The sequence below is a fragment of the Brachycentrus maculatus genome, unplaced genomic scaffold (assembly GCF_059751285.1).
Source record: "Brachycentrus maculatus isolate JH-2025_06_01 unplaced genomic scaffold, ASM5975128v1 h1tg000073l, whole genome shotgun sequence".
Taxonomy (NCBI): Eukaryota; Metazoa; Arthropoda; class Insecta; order Trichoptera; family Brachycentridae; genus Brachycentrus; species Brachycentrus maculatus.
The window spans coordinates 579,683-597,225 of record NW_028280827.1 but is presented as its reverse complement, the minus strand read 5'-3'; the positions used below and the strand labels follow the sequence as shown (position 1 = coordinate 597,225).

The following is a 17,543-nucleotide window of genomic DNA, read 5'->3' as shown; positions in this document are numbered from 1 at the left end:
TCTTTACGTGTGGGTGGGTTGGAATACTGTAAATGTACCTACACAAAATAAAAGCCAATTTACAGACAAACCTTGCTATTTTAAGAATATGATCAAATAATCGTTTGAAACTTTGAAATAATTTACAAGGCTAGTTTGTAAACAAGGTTTCACTATTACATGACGGTATAATTATACCCGAAAATTATAGAAAACTTAGATTCTAAACCAATTTGATGAGTTTAGTGTTTGATTGCTCAAAACGTCTTAAAATAGAGAAGATTTCAGAACAGAATGAAGACAAGCATATAAAATAAAACTATAATATAAAACTTGGTAACTTTAATATAACCTTTGTAAATTAAACTAAATTTTTAATAAAATATTTGCAATAAATAAAACTTTATGTATTATCGAATATGTGAAAAAACAGCTTTACGGAAGCGGAATGTATTTATGCAAAAGTAACATGTATATAAATATATATATATATATATATATATATATATATATATATATATATATATATATATATATATATATATATATATATATATATATATATATATATATATATATATATATATATATATATATATATATATATATATATATATATATATATATATATATATATATATATATATATATATATATATATATATATATATATATATATATATATATATATATATATATATATATATATATATATATATATATATATATATATATATATATATATATATATATATATATATATATATATATATATATATATATATATATATATATATATATATATATATATATATATATATATATATATATATTATTTTTAACAAAGTAAACTTATTACAAATTGAATAAAATGTCCACCGTCTTCTAAACTAACAAACTTACGGCTTCATTGTTATAAACTATTATTACGTTTGTGAACACACACACATAAATACATATAAAGAAAAAATCTTGAAGAATAAACACATGAATATTGAATGTGTATTTGTACATGAACATTTAACGTTTTGAGAGTTGGCCACTTTTTCCAGTACGACTACGTTATATATATATGTATGTGATAAAGTTATTTCGTTAGTTGTAAAATGGAAAATGAAAAAAATAGTTCTTCAAATATCCATTGTATTTGAAATATTTTTTCAGTCAATTATTCAAACAGTTTCTTAGAGAAAGGTCGATTAAAACCATATAATTCCTAACAATATAGTACGTCTATGGAGGCATTAATTATATTATTTAATAGAATACCATTCTACGTGAAAGCGTCTCCTCTTTTCTCGCTGTTTCTTAGTGAAAATACTAAACAACCCTTATCCACTCCCCAACCCTAAATTTATCATGATATCCCAATAATTAAGATTAGCTATTGAATGCGGAGTCAAACAGAAATGCGGAGAGAATTGAAACAGGAGACAAATAGTTTTTTTGGTGGAAATTCGGTGGTCTTATATGTATATTATTTTTTGTACGAATATTTAAATTGTATTTTTCTGGCATGCTGAAGTGGTTTGTTTTCTAAATTATAAGTTAAGTTGTATGGAAATGTTGAATAAATAAAATTGCTTATCTTCTTAACATGAATATCAATAGATGTCGCTTCAAATTTGCGCTTTTATGGGCAGTAGTATTTAGTACATTACATTTAGTACACCTTCTTTCTGAACCTAATTCTAGAATTGCGGTCATAATTTCTAAAATGATAAAGCTAAACGCATTTAAACTATGAAATTTTGTATAATTTATTTTTGTTATTATTATTATTATAACTATTACTACCATCACGCCGTTACCCCGCAGGGGTAGGCAGAGAGGATGGAACGCTACACTCTTCTGTCTTGACATTTTTTTTGTTTGTGAATAAAAATAATACTTGACACTGGCAGAAACATCTTTTGAATGGGTGACTGCCAAATAAAAAAAAAATAAATTGACATCTCAAAATAGAAGAATATGGAAGCTTGGTTATTTTATTCTGGGTATTGTATTGTAGTCTGGGTATTAATATCAACCAGCCTGTGGTTGGTCGTAAGAAAATTCCCAAACTTTCATATTCTTCTTCATCTATGTTGAGATGTCAATTTACTTTATGTAGTTGTTGTGTTGATTGAGTGCTACAAAACCACGTTTATTTTAAAAACTATGTTAAATTCAAGAAACTTGCCTCGAATACCGCAGGGTTTATAATGGCTATATTGCTTGCGAATGCTTTAGTCAGTGTTTCTCCACCTTATTTGTACCGTGCTCCACTTCAACAATTAAAAATCTTTACGTCTGTCATTTTATTTACCTAACAAATTCTAAAAAAGAATTACTTAAAAAATGCACATATGCGATATACACTGTTTTCATTTCTTATTTGTCGTCTTTTTCTTCTTCTTCTTCTTCTTCTTGGTGTAGGCCTTGTGGCCTGTTCTTTAGAAGAATAAGTCTCTGATTCCCAGCTGTCGGTATTCTGCTCTTTGGTAGTCTGCCTGGAAGTCTACCTTGAGGTTAGCCGTCCAGTGCAATGTGGGGTATTCTGGATGACTCCAATCTCTTCAAATTTTTCTTATCCTAGTGTTACTTGTACTTGTACTAATAACGGGAGGAATTGGTGAATGTTACACGGGTGTAAAGTGATCAATTAAACCAGCCTATGACGGTCGTCAGCCCTGTAAATGCCAGACTTCCATATTCTTCTTCATCTTTGATGAGATGTCAAAAAATAATGATGTTCAAATTGTCTGTTGGAAAACACTGGTTTGAGTAATATCCTTCCGGCGCCCGCAGCCCACCTTTTTGTGTTACATTGGCTACTCGTAGGCCATTATATGTATATTTTCATTATTTCTGTTTTATCTTATCAAATAACCCAAAACCCAACAAGATACTTCATTCTGGGTTGTATTAAACTCTGTTCACTTCATAAAGCCTTCGAAATTAATGCGAATAATTTACTTTAATTTAACTAACTAACTCACTAACCATCACGCCGCTTCTCCGCAAGAGAAGGCAAAAATAATATAACGCCACACCAATCTGTATAGGAAAAATAATCTTCACCTCTTTCTCATTCATGTATCTCCTCATACACACCCACCGATTATTCAAGCTCCAAACCTGACCACTTTTAAGTATTTAAAACGCTTGATCATGTTTTGTTTTCCTCGGTCCATTTTTGCATCCATTTACAATAAATTTATCTATCGCCCCATAATTAAAAAAATATATTTTTTCCTCACTCCTTTGATTCAAATGGCAAAACCATCTCATCACACCTTTCTTAATTTTATGTTTATCTCAGCCTTGAATTATTTCCTTATATCACCATTATAACATCTATCATACATCGTTTTGCCACACAGATAAAAATAAAGATAAGCTAGCTTTGTCTCAGAGATCGCATTTCAAATACATTAATTTTTCACATGTAAATAAAACTACTTGTACCTAAGTTGATGTTATGTAGTACCCTATGCACCATTTGAAGCGGATAAGCGATTTTATTAGTAGTAAATGGTTTGAAAATGTCTATTCAAAATTTTTATCAATAATATCAGGAGAGGAAAAAATGACTTTATGAGAAATTTTTTTTCTTGAAATCCCTTAGTCGCTTCATCCCCCGTCATGCACCCCATGACACACGTCTATCCGTATTTGTGTTTCACCCCGTGGGAATTTCTATTCTCATTTTATTGCGAGTTGCTTGTATGTTTTTATTTTTTGTCAAAAGCACGTTTTCCGATATTATTTTTATTTGCAACGAAATATTATCAACTTTATATTACACAACTGCAATGATTTACCTTTAAGCGAGTTCATTATTCGTTTAGTTCGCAGCTTAATAAATTTTATATTAAAACCCACAGTTCGTGAAACAAAACGATGAATTTCATGAAAATTATGAGGATCATAAACAAATGTATTATTTTTAGATTAAAACCAACGGATTTAACGCATACAATCGCGACATTGTGAGGAAATTAACACATTGTCTATTAATGAATGCAATTATTAATTGAATATTTATGATGAAATTAACTTACCTATCTACAAATATAAATGGACCATAAATATATGTTTTTAATATGAATGCAAAAAATGATTTGAGTCAAGTACTAGGTATTTTTAACCCTTTGTAAAACACCAGGTATTTCTTTTGTAATTGTTAAAGCTTTCTTTTTGGTAACTTCAATCTAGATTTTGGGACTCCAACCCCATTGGGTTATCCGCCATCTTAAATAAAATACAATCTATCTTTATATATATATGTATATATATATATATATATATATATATATATATATATATATATATATATATATATATATATATATATATATATATATATATATATATATATATATATATATATATATATATATATATGACACAAAATGAAATACGCATATTCATTTCCAAATTGATAATTTATAATATGATATCTGAATATATTGAATGCAAAAAGGGAATAATCCCCACATTTTGTGAAAATCACTTTGCGAATTTAATGGATTCTCTAATGAGTCGCAAATTATTAAACGGAATTCAACGCAAATACCACGAAAATTGGCATATATTTTACCACTTTAAAATTAAATGTAAATTTGTGAAAGCTGAATAAGAAAAAGTGTCAGAAATAAAGAAGGTATTAAAAGCAATCTTAGTATCGTCCCATAAAATCTAAAAATATGTGGTAAACCAATTTTTTTTACATTGCATGATAAAAGATGCGATGTAAAACTGTATCTCGTTAAATTAAAAAGTTTTTTTTCAACAATTCATTAATTATTAGTATTTAAACATTAAGCAACCACTTATCGCGTTTTTTTTCTATGAAGTTTCTGGTAAGACATCACCATCTGCTGATGTTGATAACGACGAAACCTGATCACTGGAAAATAAAAAAAAATTGGAAAATACTGCACTATTTTTTACTATATAAAATGCAGTTCCGTCAAAAAATGTCATTAAAAACTAAAATCTAGAGACTCATGTGATAAAAAATTCAATCTCATAAAATTTAAAACAGAAAATGTTTTTACGTAAAGGTCAAAAGTTTTTTTTCCAAATATCTCAGAAACTCATGTGAAAAAAATTCAAACTCATAAAATTCAAAATAGAAAATGCTTTCAAATAAACGTTGAATGTTTTTTTTTGTAATATCTTTGAAATTCACGTGTTAAAAAATTCTAATTTTACATACATTTAACGTTTACATATTCCTCAATTTAAAAAAAAAAAATCTTTGGTTTGCTACGGTACTACACTCGTAAAACGCCTGTAAAATACGGAAGTAGCAGTGTTATATCACGTGAATTCTCTAGTATTTTAATAATGTAAGTAATAGCTTCTTTTAGCATGCCCCAGAGATAAAGATTTTCAGGAAGAATAATGGTTCATTGTAATAAGTAATTTGTTACTAAATGAATATTTCGAATCGCCCGAAGAATATAAATATGTGATGGGTTTATGGTAGCGTGTCTTGTCCGATGGAGTCATTATGGAGCCATCTACATAAATACATATAAATATAATTATCTATTTAGGCCAACATTTTGGGAAAAACATATTTATGAAGACTTCAATGGTCAATCAGTGTAAGTTGATGAAGGGCTGAAGAGAGATAATTAGTATTTTTTAAAATATGTTTTCACTGTTTTCAAAACTAACTAGCAAACCATCGCATTGCTTTCCATGAGGAGGCAGAAAGAATAGTAGGCCACACCAATCTGAATATGGTGAAAATATTCTCCTCTTCCACATTTATGCATCAACAATAATAGCAGTACACAACGGAATCCTGATTCCAACCATAATGTATGAAAACCATGGAATTGGCAAAATAAGGATAAAAGTAGACTGAATACGGTCTCTCGGACGAATGTGCGGCAAAACGTTCCATAATAGATGTTTGAATGGGGAAATAAGGTAAGGCTGCAAGACCAAGATAAGTATTATCGATCAAACTAAGAAAGGTGTGTTGACATGGATTGAATGAGTAAAGAAATAACAGTTAAACAAATTTAATAAAAAAAAGTTAAACGTACGCTGATTGACCCCTGAATCCTGAAAGAAACCGCGACATATTCGTGATTCATTTCATTGAACTCAATATAAAACCTGTAATAATAATCACAACATTAGAGTATTATATTATGAAAATATTATTGAAAAGCAGAGATTGATTTTTTCTTCCTGTAAAGATACGTTATGAATAACGGTTGAATAATGGAAGTACAAACATGAACATACAGGTAATATTGTGTATAAAAAGCAATTTAGTTTTTCATGAAAATAGAAAAGAAATATTGTCGAAATTAGCACTACTAATAGTGTTGTGTGATGTATACATAGATGGCGTGCGAGTGCCAAAGTGATCGACACGCGATTTGTATATTCTTAGGGTGAAATTATTACACCTATATGATGTGGCGTGAGGGGATATTAATTGCTATACTTACCATATAACAAAATGGGCAGCAAGAGGAGATTCTTCTTCAAATGGTTTTGAAGCTCGATGCACATCTTTGCCTACTATTTTATCACTCTTGTTTAATAACTCAATTATAAAGTCCAATTAATTCTCCATTTTATCTGATATTATTAATTTTAATTTACTCTGTGTTTAAATAATCTAAAAATTTAGACTTGTCATCTTGAAAGAAACTGACCACCGTCATAATAGTTTAGTTATTGCATTTTATTAAAACATAAGTAATACAAATTGTTGATAATAATAATCAAAAATTTTTGATAAAATTTTACTTGATAAATACCACTCATTAAAAAAATCTATCGTTAAATGCTTTTTGATGCATTCAGGGTTGTTTTCAAATAATGGTACTAAATGATGATGATACTGATGATGGTACTAAATGTATGGAAATACGTGTTTTAATAGATTTTAATAAAGAGTGGTGTAAATCAAGTAAATATTAAATAAAAATTGAATGATATATTTAAAAGTTGTCTTAAATATCTTTAGCTTACATCCAAGTTATATGTATTTCAAGAGAATATAAATTAATAATTTGACATTAAAGGGATAAACAGTAATTCACTTTAAGTTTTACTTGGTAAATACCACTATTTCATATTAAATAAAATTAGAAATGATGTTACTAATAGTTAACTACTGAATCAATAAATGTATGTATTTTTAAGTTGTTTTTTTTACTTACTTCCAAACCATATATATTTCAAGAGAATATAAATTCATAATTTGACATTAAAGGGATTTCCAGTAATTTACCTTAAGTTTTGCTTGGTAAATACTACTATTTATATTAAATAAAATTTGAAATGATGTTACCAATAGTTACCACTGAATCAATAAATGAATGTATTTTAAAGCTGCTTTAAAAATTTAAAACTTACTTCCAAAGCATATGAATTTCAAGAGAATATAAATTCATAATTTGACATTAAAGGGATTCCCAGTAATTTACTTTTTACTTGGTAAATTCCATTATTTCATATAAAATTTTAAATTATATTAGCAATAAATAACTACTGAATCAATAATATATAAATTTTAAAAGTTGTCTTAAAAATCTTTAACTTACTTCAAAACCATATGTATTTTAAGAGAACATAAATTCAGAATTTGACATTAAAGGGATTCCCACTACTATTGCTTTTAGTTTTACTTGGTAAATACCACCATTTGAAAAATCCATGTTTTAATAAACAAACAAACAAACGTGGTAAACAAATTTTTGAAAATATGGATACAGAAATATTTGCCTAAAACGAGTTCGATTTGCACGGAAATCAATTAACGCGCTTAGGCGAAATAATACTGTTTTCCGCGGTTTGAGTATTCCATCACCGCCCACTATTTATACTTCTCGCCTGCCTGTGGTTATGTGATTATATTAGCCGAATTTTAGGCTAAGCAATTACCGGCAATTGAAAATTACATACTGAAATTAAAAATCCAGGTTTTGTTCACACATTATTCGTCGAGGGTTCAAAATATGTTTTGTATCTCTACGTTCTTCTTAATATATTAAATTGTCTCTAAATCTTATATAATATGGTTCTAACCATTTAATAACCATGAATTAGTTGGGCGGAACTTAATAAAATTTTTAATTTAAATTAATGCCGTATTCATTGCATTAATATTTTTTTATGATTTTTTTAATAAAACAGTGCCGCGGAATATTTTATGACTGGTTTTGTAAATTGAACTCTTTCCTTGCCTTACTACGTCATCGATAATGGGACCTTTGGCAGCGCATCCGAAACTCAACAAATTAGAAGATGAAAGCCACAGTACGATGGATATAGTACCCATTTAACACCCGTTGGATGATTTCATAAAGATGGCCTTGACTTGCTGCCTTCTGCTGTTTTATTTGTAATGTGTATTTATGTAAAATATATAATTATAAAAAAAACTGTTTTGAATTTTAAGCAAATCTTATTTTTTTTAATCTAAAACCATCCGTTAGGTGCTCCATATTACGATTTAGCTTGGATAAATTGAGAAAATTGTACTTGGCAGTACAAACTAACTTCCGAAACTTTACAATAGAGATAAAATCCAATCATGTAAATTTTTGACAAAAAAAATACTTCTAAAATACTATTTTTTTAACCACCCGCCTGATTTTATGAACGACGCAATCACGTAATCGTAGAACAGCATTCAAACTGTTGAAACTAATTACGAGATAATTAGATTGGATTCTTACTGACCTACTTATCTAAGACAAAGTTTACAAACAGGTACCTACATGTATAAGTGTATAAAAATATAATCTCGTATGTATTTCCAGAATGGTTATGTTTCGCATAATGGTTTAAAGTAAGCATTCAATAAATCTTTCGCAAAAAGTTTTGTTCGTGAATTTAATACCAAGAATTGCCGTAAGTTAAAGCAATCAAATAGATTTGAATAGATATTTGCCAGAGCAATTAGCACGCTCACCAAATTATCGAATTTTGTGAGTTGGAACGCGAACTAGAGTCCGTAGACTGAATTCACTAATTAATTTATCTGTGGGTAAGACTATGGTTTTTTTATACACGTCTTCTACGGTTTATTTATGAATCTCAGGCAAATAAAAAAAGCTCAATGATATTAAAAATTAAAAAATTAATTATTGAAATAGTAAAAAAGCTTATTCATTTAAAAAAGTAAAGCTTTACACACAACATTTTGAGTGTCTCCAAATACTTGTTCACAACTCACGCACTCCTTTCAAGAACGTCATAAATCAAAAAACTTGATTTTTCAGGAGAACGTTTTTAAAGTTTAAAAATATAATACAATGTATTAAAAATAAATATCAAGCCACTAATTGAACTTTTTTCTGAGCATCAGAAATTTTTAGGTAAAACCTGAAGGTTTTTTCTCCATTTGAAAAATATTTACTTTATTTAAAAAAATAATTAAACAATACCTTTTCTACAAAATGAAAAAACAACATTTTCTTCCCTGTAGCGGGTAAATATTAAGTTAAAAATATGATTCTTTTCTGGGGTATAGTACATTTTCTTGGCATTCTGAAAACATGCATAACTCAAAATTGTCGATTTTTGATTTATGACGTTCTTGAAAGGAGTGAGCGAACTGTGGATTTTCTCCAATTATTTATTTTTTATATTATTTAAATTGACTGGTAAAATTAGAAGTTAAAATAATAAAATGAAAGGGATATTCTCTGGCTTTTCTCATATATGTATGTGATTATAATACAGGATTCGGACTTCACATACAAATGAAAGCGTTTCTGCTCAATAAAATCTTCTTTAATCTCACAATAGATGTCTATTTTGAATTTCTAGTGATTAAAGCAGTATATTTCGAATTTGAAAAATAAATATAGAAATCCCAAGAATTTGAGTAGTGTGGTTGTTAATCATGGGTACAATTAGTGAATGTTACACGTGTGTATCACTTAAACCAGCCTATGAAATAAAGCCCTATAAATGCTTAGACTTCCATATTCTACTTCAACTATGCTGAGATCTCAAATATATATATATATATATATATATATATATATATATATATAAAAAAACTTTTTATTGTAAATTTATTTATTTTTTCTCAAATATTATGTAACAGTTTCAAAAAAAGCGATAAAGATAATTTCCATTTGAAAAACTCCAAATTGATACGAGAGTCCTTCATATTAAAAACTCTGTGTTCAGAAACATCCGGCTTATTTCTTTACTTTGAATTCGTTTAAAAATGATTTACTAAGTAAAAACAAGTTTATTTCTTGTTTAAAGAATAAGTTTTTAATGACATTCTGTCAATCAAACGTGCTACGAGCTGCTGACATCTTGAGTATCTGTTTTACAAATAGTTAAATCGTTCAAAAAATGTTTTCTGTTAGCAAAAAGCAAAAGTAATTTTTAAGTTAAAAATAATATCTCATTCTGTTTTATATAAAAAAAAGAGCCTAAGAGGGGTTTAAATGGGAATTTTAGCTATGGTAAATTAAGTTCCTCAAGATTCATAATGATTTCGTACAAGTAATAACTATAAAATTAATTACTTCAGATACAAAATTATGTTTTGAAAATATCATTTAATTTTTATTTACAAGATCTTGCAGTTTACAGTGTTTTGTTATGAGTATTGAATATTCGAGGTGCAAAAAATTTTTACTGAAAAATTTGCACATTTGATTATTAAACTATCATCTCCTTATCATTCATTGTTCACTTTGTATATACCACATAAATTAACGATGAATGATAAGGAGTATCATACTACTATACCACAAAGTTAGCAATGCACTTTATGTACAAATTATATACTTCTTTTATTTACTTTGTAAAAAAATATATTTTCCAGAATACATGGCATGAGTTTTGATGCCTTTAACATCATTATCAAGAATCGTAAAAATAATAATAATTTTGGATAATTTATGTAGCCCCATTTTCGTAAAATACTACCAGCAAGTTAAAGTGTATGATGATGATGTGGAATTCATCGAAACACGTGTCACAATAGATTTTAAGAAATTATATTATAAGCTCAGATAGAAATTAAGCGTCCTTGAGGTGATTTCTTACTAAAACGGCGCTTAATAAATCGACCATATTTGTTATTATGTATTTTTTTAGATAATCCCCTTATTACGTTGAGATATGTTCCGCGTTATTGGGGAAAACTTTATAAGGTTTTAAATTGTATTTTTACACTTTAACCAGTAGAAATAATTCAACTTGCGTGTCGATTTTGGATGACGTAATCTTCCTACTGCGTTATACGGGGACCACTGTTATAGGAAAAACAATGACGCAAATGTTATAGGGGGGTTTACTGTATTATCATCAAGTGACTGCCGAATGAATCAATGACGAATAATAAATCTTTAGGCGCGTGTAAATATATTTTTAATTTAGCCTTTTCATTCAGTAATTAATACGTTCGTCTGTTACTTAAGTAAACACGATAACCCTTTTTATGGTTCCAATCCTAGAATTTCAGTAATTACACGATAGTTTGTCATCAACTGTTTAAAATGGCCGATATACTAGTAGATAGTTGAAATGATTGATTAATTGAAAACGTATAATTAGCAACTCGCCCATGGCTGATAGGAGTTGGGAATGTATTGAGTGGTACAGGGTGGTACAAAAAGACCGATTGAACGATTCCTAAGTGTATGTAAAAGGAATAAACTTCTTTATTATACCCTAGCTATAATCGTTAAGTGAAGCAAAAATTTAATTAACTTTCGGTTAGACGTGGATCTCATTATATGCACGTTGTTAACCGGAACAAAGTTTGGTTTTTTAGAAATACCCTTTGGGGCTACAAAAACCTTCATTTGTAAGACGCAAACGGTTTATACAATTTCTGAAATATATCTCGTTTGTCTTCCGAATCTTGTCAAATACAGTTTTTAATTCGAGTACAATGAATAAAATTATATTTTTGTATAGCCAGAAAAATATAAAATGGGCTCGCTTGTTAAAATGGTAAGAAGTCTGAGATGTTTTAATTAACGTATGATTTTATTATTGGTTAAAAGCGATAGGACCAACTTATCGCTTCGATTAAATACATTATTATGTATTTTTTAATATTTAACAAAAAATAAGACAGTAAGTCTGGGTATTTACTAGGCTTGCGACCTGTCAAACGTTAGTTTGAGCGATCGCTTTGTACACTTGTAACACTCACAATTCTGCCCACCCATGTCAAAAAATTATTATTTGCTAAATGGCATTTTATAAATGCAATATAAATTAACAATATTGTAATATTAAGAAAAATATGTAAATAATTTATTTGCGTTTTCAATGTTGCAAATAAACAAAAATGCTGAATTCCAAACATCAAATTTTACGTAAAAAAATATAATTTGGCATTTAAAATTACATAAATTAATATCTAATATTTATCTTGAAAAATGACACAATCTTATACTAGTCCTAATAAAACTGTTTCTTCATAACCGATTTAAATATAACTTGAGGGTTTATTATAGTATGAACGCATAATATAATCATGATTTAAAATAATTGTTTGTAAAACTTAACATATTAACGGGGCGTTTTAAGGCAAAAGGCACTTAGTGATCATTGAATAAATAATAATAAAACTTCCCCAAAAACCTTTTAAAGGGATTATTGACTATGCTTATATTAAATCTTAATAAAAATAATCGTTTTACTTGGTCAAGAGAAATAAAACAAAAAGTATTTTTTATGTAAATTTGCGTAATTATTTTATTTAAAGTTACATTGATTGTAAATCGAGATCAACGTACAGAAAATAAATACTTTTATTTCACTTTTTAACCACAATATTGTATATATATATATATATATATATATATATATATATATATATATATATATATATATATATATATATATATATATATATATATATATATATATATATATATATATATATATATATATATATATATATATATATATATATATATATATATATATATATATATATATATATATATATATATATATATATATATATATATATATATATATATATATATATATAGTAATTTTATTATATGAATCGATTGATTTTCTTTTAAAATATTACTAATCAAACCATTTTTCCTTGCAAAGAACCTTTGACCTTCCGCATCGAATGAAATGTAAGCAGTAAACAAAAATTGTACTAACCATAATAGATTTCTAAAATGTGATAACAAAATTGAAGCACAGTGGCGTGCTCATGTAAAGAAGAGAAAAAATCGCTGAAAAGTTGAAAGAAAATAGCCGTAAAACAATATGTCAGATAGTTCATAGTATATCACGTTGTATGGCCATTCAAATAAAAATAAAATACCACTGGAATAGGCAAGGAAAATAGAAAACGATACTTAAACCAAGTTTCCTTTGTTCTTTAAGTTGAGGAGAAGTTGCCGGTAGACAATAAAAGACCACCTACCCCAGAAATGTCAACTGTATCCAAGGCAGTCCTTTAAAATGTCAACCAAACTAAAGCCTCTACACGCTATTAGAAATAGAAAACATCGAGAAATGTTGCATACTGCCTTAACTTCATTCTTAGGATCTGCGCTTAACCGCGAATTGCTGGGAAAACTATTACTTTCCTTCGCGATAAACCATCAGTTGAATTTTAACTAGACAACGAACGGGCATTTCAGCTATTTATCTGATGTACGTTTAATCGCTAATCTCGAGAAAAACTAGAGAAACTTCATTTGAACCCTGTCAGTTGGGTTCATTAGACATTCAACAATTGGGTATGCGGTGTAATAATTCCTACAGCAGGTACTTGTATACGCTTGCATGGTGCAAATTCATTTGCATCCAGAAAATGTAGCGGTTAAATTACTTTTCCCCATTTTGTGTACTCACTTCACTCCAATAATTGCAAGCGAGTGGCGAATATAATTACATTGTGTTGAAATTCAAACAGGAAGCTCAAAGTCAAAGGTTTTATAAAAAATCATATAAATAAAATTAATTCTACTACGAATTTGTACTGAAAGTTAATTAATTTGAGTTCTGCTCTGCTGTCGGTGAACCGCATTTAAATTCCAGGGCTTTATGCCGCAAAATTTATAAAGCTTATTACATTATGTATTTAATATTGTATTTACCCTTTATTTGTGTATTTCGTTTGTTATGGATGTCGTTTTTTTCCATAACAAACGAAATGATGAATAAATACGGAAGGAAGTTATTTTATCATTAAATATTCTCAACAAACGTGAAACTGCGTTTAGTTACTTATTTTACTTTTAAGTTAACTTATTTAAAATTACTTAAAGAGTATAAATCAAATAGAATCTTAACCCCGGTATTCCATTCATTTGGACTGATTTTTTTGTTACTATAATGCACTATATCATTTGATTTGGAATATAAATACATAACTTCTATGGTTAAATGAAATTTTATAAAAATATTTAAATTAATTGAAAAGATTATTATTTTATAATTTATTTTAATTTTAAAAGTCAATTCAGAACTTTTTATCGAGGGACAATAGTTTCACTTTGTATGTATGGTATGTATATCAATTTAGAATACTTTGAAAATGCCTTGTATAACTGAACAATTGTGACTAAAAATACAAAAGAAACCATAATTCGATTTTATTATTAGTATTTTTGATTGTTAATTGTTAGTACCCAATAAATACGGTGGTTGCACAATGTTTCGGTATACAAATTCACATTTTCCACCTGTTTATTTTGGATATTTATTTGCTTTTAGATTTGAGTCATGTATTTAATTATTTGTGGCGTTAGTACATTTTGTAATATTTTTTTTTAATCAAATTATTTTAAATTGCACGAAAATCACGAGTTTTCATTTTACTTTACTCAGATTACCACAAGAGCCATTTAACTATTTTCCTGTAAACTTCAGCCGTTTACAATGTAGTTGCGAACTTCCTTTCCCGCTTGCACGAAGTGCTAGAGTAAGATTTGATTCACGAACCGATACGGATTAAGTTTTAGGACACGCTCTATGTTCGTTCTAAAGCTCGCGACCGGCGTGCTCTCGCCCCGGCGACCGGCGGTTGACTGAGGGCGAACGAAACCTAAAGTTTATTATAAGACTGTTGCTTCTTAACTCTGTCGTACACAATGACTACCAAAGCTCGGGGCACGTAGTAAGAGATTTTTTTTCATTAAAAAATCAACCTATTCTACATTCATTTTGGAAAATGGACGCATGCGTTGTGAAAATGAACTTTTTACTAAGTCCTCGTGTTCGGCTACGCCTGGTTGCATTTCCGCGTTATGCGATTTTACTGAATAACTGTTTTGTCTGGATACCAAATTTATGGTGGATTTAAAAAGTGTTTTTATTTTTTATTTTTATTTAAATACTTTTATGCAGTTTACTCGATTGAAACTGCATTTTATGGGCTAATGCTGAAAAAATAGTTTTGTTATCGAAAATATAAACCGGAGACATAAAAAAACGTATTTGTGAAAAATATGCCTAATGAATCCAAATTTTTGTTCACAAATAACGGATTCACTACAATAAGGGATTGTTTATCAAAATTTTTGTTCACAAATAACGGATTCACTACAATAAGGGATTGTTTATCAAAATTTTTGTTCACAAATAACGGATTCACTACAATAAGGGATTGTTTATCAAAATTTTTGTTCACAAATAACGGATTCACTACAATAAGGGATTGTTTATCAAAAATTTTGTTCACAAATAACGGATTCACTACAATTAAGGATTGTTTATCAAAATTTTTGTTCACAAATAACGGATTTACTACAATTAGGGATTGTTTTTCCAGATTTTTATTGATATTTCAGTACAGATGAAGAAGTAATTTAGAGAGAATTACAGACGTCGGGGTTTTTACTGGGTTAACTACCTGTCATCGATCGTTTAAAGTGATCACAAATATACATTGCAATATTGACTACTCCACCCACGATTGACAAGCATATGGCTTGAAATTAATTCTTTAATTTATATATATTTGAAATGACAGGAACACTGGCATTTCAAATATATATAAATAAAACTTATATAAGAATATCATTCACCCTTACGTTCAATTATTTTGTGTTGGTCGTTTTAAACTAATACTATTTATTATTGTAACCATTAAAAGGTTTTTTTTCCTCTTATAACTATTACTACTAATATGTTTTATAGTAACATGTTAGGTATATTTCAATTTATTGTACTGTAAAATTGGATTAAATGCATTGAAATTGAGATGAAAATTAAAAACATACGATAATCAAAGCATTTTTATTTTCCATTCATGCTCGTTTGTAAGCCACAAAGAACAACGTTGGATTGAAAAAGCGTTTTTACAATACGTGTATAATCGTTAACCATTTAATGTAAAGCTACATATATTACATGCATGTACATAACTTTGCAAAAACCGTCGCACTTCTAACTCTCATTTTTGCGTTTGTACAAATTATACATATTACAAAAAAAGCATTTACGGTTAAAATGGTTAATTTAATCTTGATGATCAACTTTGGGTTCAGGTCTGGAATTTTTGTAAAAAAAATACTCGTTTCCTTCATATAATGTGTTAAACCAATTAATGAGTTTTATTTTTATACACGACTAGTTACGAAAACTTACAGATGTTTTCATCTACAGGTGAAAATTAAAAAATTAGTATTTTAATTTAAAAATAAATCAACATGACATTCCACAAAGATAATGCCGAATCAATAAATAATGGGAAAAAATGTATATGAGTTCTTTTTTGCACAAAAAAACACTCATATAAACTATGAAGTAAAACTATTCCTTCTTTTTTGTAATATAAAACTAATATGTATCGCCAAATCTGTTTTCCGTATCGTTATCTATCCGACAATATTGACGTTTAGCAGTTTCCAAAACGCCAAAGTCTTCGAACAATAGAATAATTGAATATTTATAGAATCTCAATGAATCTCCTGAATCTGTATAGAAACTCTGGAGTGGTCATTTAGCCTCCCCAAAGGTTCAGTTTGTCTTTATTTATCGATATATGGTAAAGTAAAAAAGTAGGATATAATTTTTCTCTTGTGTCACCATTACTTTTTAATGTGGATACAAAAATGTTTAACACTCGATACATGTCGAACTGTGAAAGATACAGATATCTAGATACAGACTTAGAGAAAGTAAAGATGCATGATTAGAGAACATGGAATATATTGGGCGCAGATAATATTATTAATAATTAAAATGTGAATTTGTTATAACGTCACCATAAACTTATAGTGATTTTAAAACAAATTTACATTTTATTCATAAAATAGAAAATCACAAAGATAGTACTTAAAATACAAATTATAACATTTTGCAGTATGCAAATCAAGTTTAAATTTTACCTAGGCATACAATTTCACCATAGTGTAATGATAAATATCGATTTATCGACTCTGGTATACTTTGAAAAAAAACATAGACGTCGAAATACCGACGATGACGATCGTTTTCATGTATTGTGAGATGCCAAAAAAAAAAATACATTTTTAATGGAAAATATATTTTTGAATGGGTAATTCTTGCAATTTTTTTAAATGTTAATTTTATCAAACACCTAATCACTGAAACGGATATTTTCCTTG

The 17,543-nt window shown here is 28.1% G+C and overlaps 1 protein-coding gene across 1 annotated transcript in view; it reads right to left on the bottom strand.

Annotated features, from left to right (window-relative positions):
* LOC148311127 (uncharacterized) overlaps positions 1-15,001 on the bottom strand; it is a 68,293-nt gene extending 53,292 nt beyond the window's left edge. The window contains exons 1-2 of the mRNA XM_088257188.1: positions 14,805-15,001; positions 6,444-6,648 (exon numbers count right to left, since the gene is read on the bottom strand). Coding sequence (XP_088113314.1) covers positions 6,444-6,507 — 64 coding nt within the window. The 5' untranslated portion in view covers positions 6,508-6,648; positions 14,805-15,001. The remainder of the gene's footprint in view (positions 1-6,443; positions 6,649-14,804) is intronic.
* Between the last annotated feature and the right edge of the window lie 2,542 nt (positions 15,002-17,543).